The following is a 16,692-nucleotide window of genomic DNA, read 5'->3' as shown; positions in this document are numbered from 1 at the left end:
CATTCAAAGTTATGTCATGTAGTGCCACAGGTTGTAGGGATGTTTTTGAAAACAGAATAGATCTTACAAGAATGGCGACGGTCATTAGCAATCATGGTTGCTTTTGTTGTTTTACTGGGTTCAGAGTGCTTTGTAAACTTGTCATCCTGTGAACTTTACAATAAAGTAGGTCAGTATTACTTCCTTCTTCCTCCCCCATATGCAGTGGGAGGCTTGTGAAGCAGTACATTGCATAGGGCTGTTTAATACATTCTGGGCAGAGGTGTGGGATTATACCAGCTTCCCTAGTTTAAAAAAACCTTTTGAACTGTGTGATGTTTAAATGGAATTTGAAATGAGGAGCTATAGCCATTTCCAGGAAGCTTCTGGTTAATCTGTTGTGAAAGATTTTGGGCATTGTGCCCTGCTTTTAAACATAGTCGGCTCTGCTTCTATAGATAGAATTTGGGTACATAAACCCCATGGCAGGAGAGTGATAATCCAGTATGGGGCACAGTATGGGGCACAATAGTATCTGCTAAAGGTTGAAGTATTTCATTTCTTTCTGAAATTGTGAGGGGTTTGTTGATTTATGCACTGCTTCTCTGACTTGCAGAACTTATAGATTATGTCTCTTTTCTGGTAGGATTCCTGTATCATAGTATCTGTGTGAACTAGAACAAGAGGATCTTTTACTATCAGGGCATCTTCATTTTAGTAGGGAAAAACAAGTTTTTTTTGGTGAATGTTTTCCACATCATACAGTTGACAAAAGTACAGGGACTGTGTCATGGAGAAAAAAAAATTTTATTATGGGATAATAGTGACCCTATGAATCAGGGACCCCCATGAGCCCTGGTCATCTGCAGTTCTGCTCAGGCTGTGGCTTCTTTTATTGAGTCAATCCACCTGGAGTGTGGCCTTTCTCCTTTCCTACCATCTTTCACTTTACTGAGCATTATCATCTTTTCCAATGAGTCATCTTGTCTCAAAGTTTGAGATCTCAGTTTAGTTATTTTGGCTTCAAGTGGGAGTTCAGACTTGATTTCCTTTGTGTGTCTGTGCCTTCAAGTTGCCTATTGACTTATGACAACCCCATAAATTCCATAGCATTTTCTTAGGCAAGGAATATTCAGAGGTGGTTTTGTCAGTTCCTTCCTTTGAAATATAGCTTACAGCACCTGGTATCCATTGGTTGTCTCTCATCCAAGTACTAACCAGAGCTGGCCCTGTTTAAGTTCCAAGATCAGTTAGGATCTGCTGCCTTTAGGGCAGTGATTCTCAAAGTGGGTGTTATGCCTCCTTTGAGGGTGGTAGAGAGATCCAGGGAGGTGTTCAAGGGGAAAGGGGGCAGCAGGGGGGCAATGAGAAAAATAGGGGTAGTGGTGGGCCTTCAGTTAAAGTATTTGTGTCTTAGAAGGACAAGGGGAACCAGTGGCCTTTAGGACCATGGTGAGGAAGAGGGTTGCATAAAAGTTCTTTTCCGTCTCCCTTAAAACCACCACAAAGCCTTAGTATTTTATTTATTTATTTAATGTATTTTTATCCCGCCTTTCTCCCAAAGTGGGACCCAAGGTGGCTAACATACATAAAACACAACAATTAAAATTGTACAATTAAAATCATAAAAATATAAAAATTACAAGTATAAAATTTAAAACATACGAAGTTAAAATTAACAATCCAAGACCAACTCTCTCATCTCCCAATAAAACCATGCCTGCTCTGGTACAGCTGTTTAAACAAAAATGTCTTTGCCTGTCTGCGAAAGGCCAGCAGTGAGGGGGCCAGCCTAGTCTCCCGTGGAAGGGAGTTTCACAGGGTGGGAGCAGCCACTGAGAAGGTTCTCTCTCGTGTCCTCACCAGGCAAATCTGGGATGGTGGTGGGACCGAGACAAAGCCTTCTCCTGAGGATCTTAGGGCTCTAGGTGGTTTGTATGGGGAGATATGGTCTTTCAAATAGTCTGGACCTAAGCCATGCAGGACTTTATAGGTCATGACCGGCACTTTGAATTGTGCTCAGAAACGAACTGGTAGCCAGTGAAGCTGTTTCAATACAGGAGTTATACACTATATAGTTTCTTCAGATCTTCATCACCCACTTTAATAGTATGCACATCAGTGCTTCTCAGGGTGTCTGATGTGAGGGACAGAGTGCAGAAATCTGCCATCTTGGCACCCCAAAATATCCCCCCCTCTCCATGGTTCAGGAACCAGTGGCATAATTGTGCCCATTGGCTACAATTGTTTATTTTTTATTCCTGGAAATTTCCAGGGACCAGCTACTGACTCAGGGACTTAAACCTGTCCAAGGGCCACCATTTGAGTAGCACTGATGTCAATGATCTTTGTTCTTGTTGTTTGATATTAAGCTGTACCAGAGCAGGCAAGTGTATTTCCCTCACAGAAGCTTTGAATTATGTGGAATTCTAATAAATACTAGATGTAGACTCTCACCGGGACCCTGTTCTTTTTAACTGCACCACTAGTAGAATTTCACAACATCCAACTTTTTTTTACTAAGGTACTGTCCACACACTAAAAAGATGGTTGTAATGGTAAAACAGTGTTTAAATTATTGAGAAGGAGGGAAAACGATCAGGGGATGTGGCTCTTTTACTATAGTTAAGGTTCCTTCCCTGCTATCTTTAGAAGGTACCATTATGGGATTCTTAGCCAGTCTGTGGTGGGCGGAGGCAACAAGGTAAGTGCTTGTGGATTCCATTAAGATACCTCCTAAAGTTAGATTTCACCAAGAGTGCCTAATAATTTGAGTACTTGGGAAGTACCTGGTGAGAGCTCTCACTTCAATAAAGTGCAGTACTGCTGTGTGTGTGTAAACCTGCTATTTGTAAGAGTTGGGGGGGGGGGTCAAGAACTGGAGCAGCACGAAAAAATGAACAAAATTGTGTTGCTGGCAAAGTTTGTACCTAGAATGAGAGTTAGAATCCTTCAGTGTTACTTCTCTCCCTGATGCATAACACCTATTCCTATTTCCTTTAATAGTTACGGGGTGAATAGCCACACTTCAGTTTCTCATAATCTTGTCTAATTTGAATTAGAAGCCAGACCCTACTGATGACAATATATTGGAATGAAGACTGAGGAATAGAAGCCTTTTAGCATCTGGTTATGCTGTTCTGAAAATGGCTAAACATGTCAATCAGCTAATGGTAGTAGTAGTATTAGTAGTAGTAGTAGTAGTAGTAATAATAATAATAATAATAATAATAATAATTCTTACCAATTTCTTCTTATAGATCAAGGCAGGGAACAACAACAATTAACAGACAGACCACATCAGTTAAAACACATCAATTAAAAAGGACATGCATGCAATTTAAAAGGACAGGATAAACACATATTAAAACAATCCACATTGAAAATTCATCATTTAAAAAACTTCAGGATTGTATGCAGCTAATATACCTTGGAAATACCAGGCTATTTTAGAATGACATAGATTGTAACAGTTTTAAATGGAATTGTATCTGCATTCAAGCATAATGTATGGGAGAAGCTTTATGCTCTTTCATACACCTGTAATCATGAGAACCGAGGAGGCAGAGAAAAATACATGAAGGAATGCCAAGCTAGGAATACTGGTGGCATATCGACCAGGATAGGGGTTGGATTTCACTTGAATGCTTGTTTCACAATAGGAATTATCATGGGCTCAAAAAAAAGGCCCATAAGATAGAAGCCAAATTTGCAGTATTTCTAGTTGTCTACAATTCTTGCTTTTCTGTTTATGCCTTCTCCACTGACATATACCGATTACCATCTTTCTTGAACAGTTACATTCTTACACAAGTGGCTTTTCATTGATACTAGCCACATGCTTTATAAGGTTGGAATAATATACATCTGGGGTTGATAAGTACAACGTATACAGTGGTTTTTGGTTTTTTATGATGAAAGAAAAAAATATATAACTATTAAGAAGCAAAACACAAACCTTCATGCAGAGTGTGATGCATTTTAGTTGCACTTTTTGTACTGTTTATAACAGTTGGGGTAAGTCAGGATGATTACTATTTTGTTGAATGTATTTATCCCCCTTTGGGTAGTACAGTACTTACTCTCTGACTGTTTCATTCTACATTCCATGTAATATCAATAGATTATTTAGGGCCAACAAGAACACATCGATACTATATTGGCTGTTGATCTTTGAATTAGTTCAACTGTTATTTTACAGCAAATTCTTGTTTTTCAGCCTCGATCTCCATATTGTACTGTCCCAATATAAAACTGATTTACCAAGGGAGTGGGAGGAGAATTGGAAACACTTCCAAAATAATGAATATTAATTTCTCTGAACATTTTAAGCCAAGTGTAGGGAATTATTTTGGCCCAAGGGCCATATTCCCCTTCCCCTCTCTTCCTATTGAGAGCACTAACACTTCAGCAAGTGGAGTCATTTTCCAAAGTGTGAGGAGCCATGGCTGGCATGCTCCCTGGCATATGATCTCATATGCTTGCACCTTCTCAGTCAATTCATCTAGATAAGTTACCAGGGGATATGGGAGAGTACATCTTCTTGGAAAAGTGATAAAAGAAAAGGCCTTTTGTCTGGTCTACAATGATAAGAAATCTTTCTTTGTGTTCACATGGGAAAAGAGTTTACCTCCTACCACCTACAATGCCACTATCTACCCTTTGAAGGTAGACTAGGGTGAAGTATACATTGCAGCTATCTTTGGTTGTGCTGCTTCCTGATGCAAATGTTGGAATCTTTGAAAGAATTGCTTTGTGTGAGTGATCAGTTAGGTGGTAAAGACCATAGATTACACAAAGATATTTATGTCTCTAATCATTAAAGTCAACGGCTTGATTCCACAATTGTTCCTCTCTGCATAAGAGAGGGTCTAGGTTTGACTTATTTCTTTTTTCACCAGTAACTTTTCAAACCATCTGCAGGAGTGCCCTATCGCACAGGTGCAGATTTCGAGAGAGCTGCAGGGGGAAGTGGTGCAGGATAGGAAGTTAGGATCCAAACCAATGTCTTATCTTATAGTTTTGAAGAACAGGCTCTGTCCATTTTTGGTCAACCTTGCCAAATATTGTGGGCAACAGAACTTTCTCCCCATTCCAACTAGATGAAGGCAAGTGCCTTCACTTAATTTATTATTATTATTAACCTTTATTTATAAAGCGCTGTAAATTTACACAGCGCTGTACATACAATCTTTTTAATTAGCAAAGGAATCCTCTCCTTCATCAATCTTTCATATCAGAAAAATGGGAGAGGAGCATTTCAGTTTCAACCAATATGTGACAAAGGCAGTTTTGGAATACTTCTGCTGAGCAGTGATTGCAAGAACCTTTTCTTCTGTAAATTACAAGTTCAAGGAGGCTTCAAGCAGTGCTCACTAGTGGAACTCAGAACCACTCCTTCAAGCAAATGCTTCTCCTTCCTCCTGTTCCTGAGGGGAAGAGGTGTCAAAGATCATGCTTTAAATCTCTCTGGCTATCTTCCCAGTGTTGGAGTTGGGGCGTGGATTGGAATTACTGTGAAACTGCCCATCTGATCCCCTCACACCTGTGTAGCTTCAAAGTTGAGAGGGAAATACTGTTGTCCTGCCAAGTAGGTGAACTGAAATCTGCTGAACAAGCTTATTGGAGAGTACGCAATGTGCAATTCACTCACAAGTATATGTATTTTTTTAACACCTTTGTTTATCATCTTTCAAATTACCTGGATCTTTGAAGCAATGTATAATGGGTATAGACATTTAAAACATTAAATACAAAACTAAAAACAGTTAAAGACTAAACCTTTTTTTAAATAGTTCTACAACTGAGATAGGCCACTGTGGAAAGTTAGGGTGCTGCATTACCCCCATAGGAGACCTTAGAGAGCCATACCCTCTCCTGCAAAAACAAACAAACCTGTCACAAATGTCTCTGAGGGTCTAGCGGTATTTTCACCACAATTTTGGTTTCAAAAAAGTACTTTTCTGGGCCTAAATTGGTCTGGGGTCCACACAACTTGGGGGAAATTTACCCCACACTCCTACTGGACAATTTGGGGCATTTCAAGGCAAAAAATTTTTGGGGGGTAACATTTTGCAGAAATTGTTTTGAACCCCAGTTTATGAGAGAGGCATGCAGACATGGTGGAAATGCCTTCCACGTCCCCTAGAGTGCATTTGGGAGCATATATCTCACATATATTTTGTTGTTGTGTGCCTTCAAGGTGTTTCTGACTTATGGCAACCCTAAGACAAATGTATCATGGGATTTTCTTGGCATGATTTGTTCAGAGGAGGTTTGCCATTGCCTTTCCCTGAGGCTGAGAGCATGTGACTTGGCCAAAATCATAGAAAGATTTAATGACTGAGCTGAGAATCGAAACCTGCTCTCCAGAGTCATACACTCAAAACACTATGCCTCTCTTTCCTCTCTCTCTCGTGTGTGTGTGTGTGTGTGTGTGTATGTGTATGTATGTATATGTATGAATGAACACTGGGAGCCCTGAGTGCCACAAGAACAGTCCTGAGACCACATGTGGCTCACAGGCCACACTTTGCCCATTGCATTCTAAAACATCAGACAAGAAAAAGTTAATCAACTGAAAAGAGGGTGCATCCACCCTTCATTTTAAGAACCAAAGGCCAAACAAAATAATGTAGTCTTCTCTTTTCATAGGAGTTACAGAAGGGATGAAGGTAGCCTGACCTTCCTTGAGAGGCAGTTGCGCAGTTGAGGTGCTGCTACTGAGAAAGCCATGTGATGTGTATCTATCAGCCTAGCATCGCAGGGTGGTGGGACATACAACAGTCAGCCACTGAATGTCTTAAATTTTGGGCACCTGTTCACTGAGATATCTTGGTCCCAAGCTGTTTGGTATTGTGCTTTAATTGTACTAAACCTTGCTTTTTTTTTTCTCTTTCTTTTTTTAGTATTCAACATGTATATGGAGCTCAGCATCCTCCTTTCGATCCACTGTTGCATGGAACGTAAGTTTTTAAAAATCCATGGGGGTGGGCATACAGAGAATTCTTGGCAGAATTGAAAGTATTGGTTATGACCTGTAAAGTCCTTTACCATATCTCAATCTCCGAGCCCATTAGAGCTCTAAATTTCTCAAAAGAGGATTGTTTGGTGGGAACAAGGGAAAGGCCTCCCCAGTGGCTGCTCCCAGACTTTGTAACCTTTCCTAGAGGGGCTAGGATGGCACGCTGCTTGCTTTCCATCTGCTGACAAGTCAAAATATCCTTATACTATTAGTTTTTGGAAATGGATAGGGATGGGCTTTTAGTGTAGTGCTGTGTTGTTTTGTGGATTGTATATAGCCTTTAATATACATTTTAATGGTTTTTGTTTTATCAATGGTTTACATGTCTTTCAACTAACTTTTTATTGACGTTTTTGTATAATTTTTAACCCATTTTGCTTTTGATGTGTTATAAGCTGCCCTTTGTTCCATTGTTGAGAGAAAGATAGTATACAATTAAATAATATAAATAAATAAATCACAAAATTATTTAAACTGTTTTTAAAGGATAAAAATCTGCTTGCTATGGGCTGTAAAAAAAACAAACAACGGCCTATGCATCCTGTCATCCAGAAACTTTAAACAAGAAAGGTTTTTCGAGCTGCTTTGATAGGTAGAAATTCTTGGTCTAAATAACAGCAAGTGACACTTAAGAGATCTTTTTCTGTAGCAATCCTAAGAGATTATAGAACAAATAGTTTTCAATTATAATGTCACTTGTCCTTGAGTTGCCTACCAGGATTTTCAAATTAGTCTTTTGTTCTTCCAGTCTCTCTACTGATGCCCAGAATTACTACAGCTTCTCACCTAGCAGAACTGGCTTGAACAGATGCAAACTGAGAAATAGCAGTAAGGGAATTATTTGAGAGATTTGTTTTTCATCAACTGGAGCAGAGTGCTCATTTCTAAGCTGTCAAAAAATGCAACCTGTAAATATAAAGTCTCAAGAACGACATAGGGATGAAAGCTGTTTCTGTTTAAAGTAGCACTGACTTAATTGTTGTGCGTGCAGTTGGAATTCTTCAGTGCAGACATAATACTATTGATTTTTAACCACTATTAATACATGGGTTTCCAATACTGTTGATTTTTAACCACTATTAATATATTGGTTTCCTGCTCTGTCATCTGTCAGCAACCATTGTTATTGACGTTCTGGTTCTGAAACTTGTCTCCAAACCCTGTTAAAGAAAAGCCAGTGAGCAATAACCATTAGTACTAGTGATGTAAAAAGGATAGTTAAATTTTGTTGGTAGTAAATGATACATCCCCCTGCAACCTGTGATGCTGATAATTAGACATACCTTGCTACACACTCCTGTTTAAGTACCAAATGGTTGAATAATGTATTTTATTTATATTGTAAAATGTTTATATCCCACAACAGTTTAAAAACCAGAATAACAAGAATAATTTAAAATACTAAAAACACATCAAACCATTCATCATTTAAAACAAGACCAGTTAAAACAATGTAAAAGAATTGAAACCTTTTGACTTGATGCTAGAATGGCTTCAGTGTTGGTGCCAATTGTGCTCTAAAAGGAGAAGATAGTCCATAACCAGGGGTCCTCTCCATGTTTTCCTCCAGTGTGTTGTCTCCATCTGTTGGATACAGAGAAAGGCATCTTCAACACACCTCAACTTTAATGCAGTTGTGTGTAGGAAAAGGCACTTCTTCAAGTATCAAGGTCCCAAGAACTTTAGGGCTTTTGAATGTTATCACCAGCACCTTGATCAGACTGAAACATGTTTAAAAATGCAACTGGATGTTGTAACCAACTCCTTGCCTTTTTCAGAGACCTGTAGGAGCAATAATTGGCTCCTGTTTCAGTGCAGTAGTGTTTACGACTCTACAGATCAGGGTTCAAATCCTGCCTTGGTCATATACAACCCATGGGGTGACCCTGGCAAGTCACACTCTCTCAGCCTCAGTGGATGGCAATGGCAAGGGCAAACCAGTTCTGGAGAAACCAGGAAAACCTCATGATAGGGCCTTGGGGTTGCTATAAGTCAGAAACAGCTTGAAGGCACACAATAAATATACAGTACTTCCCAATTCACTTCCCAATTCAGTTCTTCAGTGATACTATAATAAAAAAATATATATGCTAGGTGTGTTTTCTTCCAAAAAGAGTTTGTACATTTAGTGTGTTGGTGTATATCTAGTGTGGAATATTTTTGTTTGTTTGTTTGTTTGTTTGTTTGTTTGAACCTGTAACCCCCATGTATTATATCTGACTGGGTTTTATACTCTTGAGTTATTAAATTGTCTAGACTAGAATCTGTAACTGGTGATTGATAGTTAAGCAATCTTCTCCTCCTTCCGTCTTTTGCCGTAAGAATACCACTATTTTATAAAGTCACTTTGATTTCATGGCTGTAATATAGGACAATATACTCATGTTATGCATTAACCTTCAGTTTAACAGCACTTCATACCACTTCCCTCTTTAAACTGTTTAAAGAACAGTATGTCTAGCTTTTGCCTTCCCATCTTCAGATTAGATGACCTGCTTGTGCTTGTAGAATAAAATGCTTTCTTGAATCCCACTATAAAACAAGCACCTTATGTTTATCAAAATTATAGCAGTTACATGTGGGGAGAATAACATGTTGACCTTGGAGACAACATGTTTAAAGCCCTTTAAGCTTTTATCATTCAAAGGAGTTTAAGTAAAGGGTTCCTTCTGGTTTCTAAAGTTGTTTTTTCTTCAGGGTGTTTAGTTTAAATGAATCTTAAAAACATTCTGAAGATGAAATAAACTGGCTGTTTTGCTTGTCAACTTTTGTTGACCCCATGAATTTCATAGGGTTTTCCTAGGCAAGGAATACTCAGAGGTAGTTTTGCCAGTTTCTTCCTCTAAAACATTGCACCTGGTATTTGTTGGCAGAGTCCCATTCAAGACCGTGCTTAGCTTCCAAAATCAGATGAGATCTGGAGCCTTTAGGATATGTGGCTATATTCAGCATAAGATAATCAGAAAGCTGGAGACAAGGCTTGCTTCATGAAGTGTGTGTGTGTGTGTGTGTGTGTGTGTATTCAAGGCATGGATGGTTGAATATGTGGATAAAGAATCCATGGATATGGAGGGCTAACTGTATATGTGCCTCAAAAATGTATGAAGTAACCTATGTATGAAGTAATCAAGGGTAGCTTCTTTCTTGAATAGAAGTTTTTTTGCTTTGTTTTACGATGACTCCTATGCAATGCAACTGTCTTCTGAGAGATTTCTCTGAAATGTATTTTTAAAGCCTCTCCTGTGTGCCTGTCCTCATATATGTGACACATTTTAATTCCTATATTAGCATTTCAAAACAGGAAGAATGGGATCTGTTGTTTACATATCATAATCAGGCATGCTTATTTGGGACACAGTGGGTTGAGCTTTAGAGTAAATTATATATGGGCCTGACCTATAAAATTCAGGAGCTGTATGTACAGCGCTGTGTAAATTTACAGCGCTTTATAAATAAAGGTTAATAATAATAATAATAATAATAATAATAATAATAGCTGAAAATGGACAGGATTCCACTGGTTTCTATAGAGAAAAATGTATTTAGGGGTACAATACCTTTTTACGGCCAACTCCAAAACATAAAATACTGTACGTTATGCAAGCTTTCAAAGCTTCATTGACTTTGTTATTAGGTAAAGGTTGTAAAAATCATACATGAGTAAAATGATGATGATGTTAGACGCACTGGCGTACATTCTGTCTGAGTTGTTGTCAGTTAAGATGGTACTGAAGGATTTTAATGCAGGCAGATGCCATTCCCATTCTTGGCCATGTGAGGACTAGAGACAAAGAGCATTAAAGGATAGGTAATAAAATTTCAACTCCGTTAGCAACAGAAAAATAACTTCTCTTGAGATCCATCTTAACTGACAACAATGCTTTTGGAGTTGGTCCAGTAAAAGGTATCACTGCTTGTGGATTTTGGGCTTATTTCCCTGAACATTAGCTAGCTGTCTTTTAAGATAAGCAAGCTCATTCAGCTTCACAATCTTTGCAAGTGAAACCATTTACAAGAAAGGTTTATATGCTCTTTAAAAGTAAACAACCTATGGTTTCCTTGACCTGCTCCAGGAAACACAGGCAATACAGTGATCCTTTTTAGTGTATAAGGTGAAGAAAATGTATTTGGCAGACTGTGAAACAGCCTCTGTGGATGTAGGAGGAGGCTATAAAGAAATAGCAAACACCATTTGACCTACATACTTTCCTCCTCTTGCCTTGGCTTACCTCATAAAATCTGCCCTATTTCTGTGCCTTTGCTCCACCAGGAAAACATTCCTCATAACTTGAAAGGAGCTCATATATGTGGAGTTCTCCAATCCAAGTCACATTGAAGTGAATTTGGTCTGTTCAGTTAATTTCACTAGGGCTTGCATATAATGTGGTGTTATATGGAAGTAGGAAGGGAATTAGTATCAGAAGAGTATGAGTGGAACAATTCTGATCTTATGTACATGCAGAGGTGTACATACTGAGTTGATGAGAGAAACCAGAAAGAAATACTCGGTGTAAAACATTTATCGAAAACAGATTAAGCTTCCTAGTAACACTATTCAGGCTTCAGAGTTTGTATTGAGCAACTATTTTGATCCTTGACTTTGAACTCCATCTGCCTATCTGCTAAGTGATAGTGGCAGGCTAAAGGTTTTACTTTCCTGCTGACATTTGATGTCTGTGCTTGATATGATAGAAAATTCTGGTAGGAAGTAATTTCATAGAATTTTTATAAAGCAAAATCTTGGAGCAGCCCATGTTCCAGTCACCCGATTACAGATGTTTTTGAAAAGCTATTATCCTAAAAATGCATTTTCTTTCCATGCTAGAAGTTAAATAGCTGATCCAGGAAGTGAATGATAATTCATTGACTTTTTTTAGGAAGGTAAGAATGAAAAAAAGCTTGTGATATAAAAACAGTGAGCAGAAGAAGTAGGGCTCAGGCATTTACTTGATAGTATTGTGACAGGTGGAAAAGTATTCTGTGGAATATACATTCTTGAGTGAACTGTTTTTGCTGGGCCTGAATAAACCATATGAAGACACTTTGCCCCAAAAGAAAGCTTCTGGTTATATTTTTATTTAGCATAACACTGTTACTTTTCAACACCAGCTTGACATCTATCCCTCTCTTCACCTTTTTCATTTTTAAACTGCAGAAACTGAATAGTGTCAGAGCTAAAATGACAGTCTATTAAATCGTATGGAAATCTTCAAAAATTGTAGGCTTATCAAATTTTGGAAATAGTTTCATCCATCTTTGATTAAAGAGGGCATTTTTTTTAGCTGGGATTGATTTATGTTTATTGTGTGTGAAATATTCAACTCAACATAAATATCGATATCAAATACTTAAGCATGCTTTCTCCATTTCCACAGCTTAAAACCTGGAACCAAACCACCAACAACTCCTGTGAAACTGAAGAAGGTCAGCACATTTCAAGAATTTGAAAGCAACACAAGTGATGCCTGGGATGCTGGGGATGATGATGATGAACTACTTGCAATGGCTACAGAAAGCCTTAACACTGATGTAGTCATGGAAACAGCTAACAGAGTGATTCAGAATCATAGTAAATTACAAGAACAGCACAAATTGCAAGAGGAACAGGTGGAAAGACAACAAGCACAGCAACTTTCAGACCTGCCTTCAGCATGTGGTGACAACAGACTGGTTAAATCTGTGAGTGAAAGCAACACATCAACTTCTACAGGTACACTAAATGTCAAGCACCATTACTACCCCACATTTCTGGTTGAATGTCGCATGTAGGTTGTTTTCAAGACTTTTTTTGGATCTTTGGAGGCCATTCAGAAGAGGTCTCCCTTTCCTCCTTAAACTGAATACTAAGTGAAAAAGTCATATTTGTATGTTCAAAGTAAATCCTATAATTATTGGAAAGGTGGTTAACTCATCAGTCTGAGTACTCTGAGTTTATCCCACTGATTGTTTTGAGACTAACTGCTTGTCATTTACCATATGTACTCAACTATAACACTTTGAATGGGGTTTGGAAATGAGTCAAGAAATTAAAAGCCATTGGAGCTCTTAAGTGCTAGTATTATGCATTCTCTTTCTTGGTCTTGTTTAATAACCTTGTGGCTATATTCAGGACCATCTTCTTTTGCATGCTGTCTTCAAAGACAATATGAAGTAAAGCACATTTTGGGAGTCCTAACCTTAATTTTACAAGAACATGGGTAAGAGTAGAAATACTTAGGTTAGCATGCCTAGCTCCAGTAAAGCTCTTACAGCAGAACTTATATTTTCTGTTGTCATGTGTATGTGTAGAAGATCGGGTAATATTCTCTGTAACTCTAGTGAAAAAATACAAGCAGTGGCCATCCACTAATGGGTGTACAAACATAAGCAGAACAACTAGCAGAAATGGCAATTGGTATAATGTAGAATTGTGAACACGCTTGTGTGAGCAGAAACAAATTATTGGTTTTGACATTTGCACTAAGATACAAATGAGATTTCTACAAGTAGTAGATGCTTTGTGCAGAAACACCACTGGATGCAACACATTCTCTTTTTCAGACTTTAGTGGAATACTAATCAAGAATTATTACTATTATTAATTGCCTATGTATAGTTTCTGGTTTTAGGGACAAAGTCTTCTTGGAATTCTTTTTATTTTATGTCTTTGGGAGGAACAGTTGGAAAATCTACTTCTATTAAATACTTCCACAATGGAGAGGACAGTATTGTAAGAACCATTTTATTTTATTGATTTTACAGAAAAACAATAAAATAACATATATCGGATATTATGCAAACAGAAAAAATAAAGAAATGGAAGCATGCGACATCCTAGCTGAAGAAACCATGTTAAAAAAAAGTCAGTTTTCCAAATTTCCTATCCAAATTATCATCTTCTACCATACTTAATAGATAAAACTTTGGATCTTTTATAATATTAATTTGTAAAATGTTTATAACCATAGAGTGTATTTGAGACCAAAAATCTTGAGCTTTAGGATACTTCCATCAACAAAGTGCTATAGTTCCAACTTTATTCTCGCACTTCCAACACAAATTGGCCATTTCATTATTCATTTTAGACATTATGTGTGGTGTCAAATACCATCTGTATTGCATTTTTATCATGTTTTCTTTCAAACCATGATATTTATATCTTTACTTCCATTTTCTCTCCCATTGTTCCAATTGTATATTCTGGCCTAAATCTATTGCCCAGTCTATCATGGATTTCTTGATAGTGTCCTGCTCCATGTGATATTTTAATAGTAACTGGTAAAATTTAGATATTTCATGGTTGTCCTCTTATTTTCTCTTCTGCTTCTTGAGAAACATGAGGTTTGTCAGTGTGATGACAGAGTGAATCAGTTTCTAAGTGCATTTTGGAGCTGAGATGGATGTAATGAAATTTGTGACTGATAGTCAAATCACTGCTACAAATATCTGTTTTCCAATATTTTCTTTTTTTTAAAAATCCACATATTAATTCATTCTTTGACTTTGAAAACTGGACAGCTTCCTACCTTTTTTTTTTAAATTTGTCTTTTAGATAGCGCTAATGAAAATGCTTCCATGCCAAGATCTCAGTCCCTTCCACAAACCTCAACAGTAACTATGGTAGGCGGAGTGGTGGACCACAATACCTCAGGTCTTCCCATATTGTCGGAAAGAGAAGCATCACGATTAGATAAATTCAAACAACTTCTTGCTGGCCCAAATACAAACCTTGGTAAGTATTCAAAACAATCAAACACAAGGTTGATATCCAGTGACAGTTGCTGAGATAGGACAGGAAAAAATTTTTCTGATAAAACTCCAAACTTTGGAGTTTGCTTCTTGGTAAAGAGTGTATATTGTTATCCTCCCAGATCAGGATTCAAAGCAGGATTCAAAGCAGCTTACAACTATTAAAAAAGACTTTGTTAAAAATCCACAAGATTCAAAAATTAGAACAAGATCAAATAATCAAAAAAATTAAAACCAGATTAAGATACACATCACCAACACACACACACACCAGCACAATTAGCAATATCCAGAGCATTGTGTAAGACAGATCTTATATATTCACTCATCAAATGCCTGTTGGAATAGAAAAGTCTTTACATCTTTGTCCTTCTCCATTGTGTACATATATGTACTCTAAAAAACCTGGCCTAGAGGACCTAGTGTTCTTCCGGAGTAGGTGCTTGGCAAAATGGAAGGCTATGATGGTAAATGCAGAAGTTTGTAGTGGAGAGAAGGGGATGAGAAGTTCTTCTGTGAATCTCTCTATTTAAGCATCCAGGCCAGTGATTCAGAGAAACTGAAAATAATTTATTCAGAAAATAAATCTGCTTTTGAAACTGCCATTGTTACAAATGAATTTGCTTGTGAAACTTTTATTGTTATAAATGGAAGTACAAGATCCTGAACTACACAGAATCCCTGAACTATAAGGAATCTCTTTCCTTTGGCTAGTTTATGAAGAGCAGGCAAACTAAAACAAAAACAATAAAAACTATGTAGTAAACCTGTATGAAAGATTATGCATAGTAAAAACAATAAAATCATCAGCATTAGTAAAACAAAGAATACTGTTTTTTCTTAAGTCCTCCATATTGCCAAGGAGACATAAAGCACTTGTTCCCATAAGAACAGCAAAGGAGTTACTATGCATAATCTTTTATACAAGTCTTATTTACTGTATAGTTTTAGAAATAATGTAGGGGGAGTAAATACATGAACACTTTGTCTTGAATATCTTATTTTATTTATCATTCATGTATGGCAAAATGGGGCAATTGGGGTAGGTATGTCTTGCAGAAAACCTTAGAAATGCTACCAAATAGCATTTTTAGAACAATATGCGGTGACTTGATGCTGGAACATATACTCATTCTTTTTCTTTTTAAAAAGTTGGACTTTCTTCTCTGTATGTGTGCACCCCTTTATGGTGGTGCTTGGCAGATGATCTACCTAGTATAAGAGTGGCTCAATTTTTCTTCTCTTGACAAACCAAGGAGCTGAGCAGACAGCTGAGGATAGCATGGGCCAAGCCAGGACCTGGGTCAGTCCCTGGGCTGGTAAGGGGACCAGCAAGTATTTACACACCCACTCACTGCCATGCCATGGACCTGCAACTGCCGCATACCCCTTACCCTCCTCTGCCATCAGCTCTACTGACAAGACCCCCATCCCAGCCTCTGATATGGAAAGGGGGTGCCTGGCTATACCCACGTGGCCAAGTGCCACCTTCCCACATCAGAAGTAGCAGTTGAGGTCTTCTCAGTAGACGTAACAGCAGAGGGAAGTAAAGAGTGTTCAGGGCCATCCAGTCTGCCGAGTGTTGTCGCAGAGTTTCCTAGAAACTCCACAGCAAACAGCAGGCCTTTTTTTTTACCTTTGCTAAGGCCACTTTGAGCCAGGATTGGACCAGGAGCACTGGATCAGTAACTGGTCTGCCTGATCCTGGCCCAGGGGTAATAACACAAGGCAGCCTGTGGGAAGGAAAATATCTAATTAACTATCTATAAGCTGCTCTGATAGCCTTTCTGGCTAAAGAGCTGGGTATAAATACAGTAAGTAAGTAAATAAATAAATAAATAAATAAATAAGTCCAGGGGAACATGGGCCCTTTGGCCTATGCATACAGCTTTTTAAAAACACATGAAATGATGCATGTCACAGAAAGGCAGATTTTTATATCAATCAATGGATTTTAAGAT

The 16,692-nt window shown here is 38.0% G+C and overlaps 1 protein-coding gene across 2 annotated transcripts in view; it reads left to right on the top strand.

The window, feature by feature from the left end:
• TBC1D22A (TBC1 domain family member 22A) overlaps positions 1 to 16,692 on the top strand; it is a 155,629-nt gene that overhangs the window by 23,227 nt on the left and 115,710 nt on the right. For both annotated transcript variants that reach the window (XM_089524458.1, XM_089524457.1), the window contains exons 2-4: positions 6,888 to 6,944; positions 12,379 to 12,713; positions 14,535 to 14,714. In XM_089524458.1, the coding sequence (XP_089380584.1) occupies positions 6,888 to 6,944; positions 12,379 to 12,713; positions 14,535 to 14,714 (572 nt within the window). The remainder of the gene's footprint in view (positions 1 to 6,887; positions 6,945 to 12,378; positions 12,714 to 14,534; positions 14,715 to 16,692) is intronic.

This window comes from Sceloporus occidentalis, unplaced genomic scaffold (genome assembly GCF_023333645.1).
Source record: "Sceloporus occidentalis isolate IW3139 unplaced genomic scaffold, rSceOcc1.0.p SCAF_5, whole genome shotgun sequence".
In the NCBI taxonomy this organism is placed as follows: Eukaryota; Metazoa; Chordata; class Lepidosauria; order Squamata; family Phrynosomatidae; genus Sceloporus; species Sceloporus occidentalis.
Note: the sequence above shows the minus strand (reverse complement) of the source record. Positions and strands in the feature narration are given on the sequence as shown.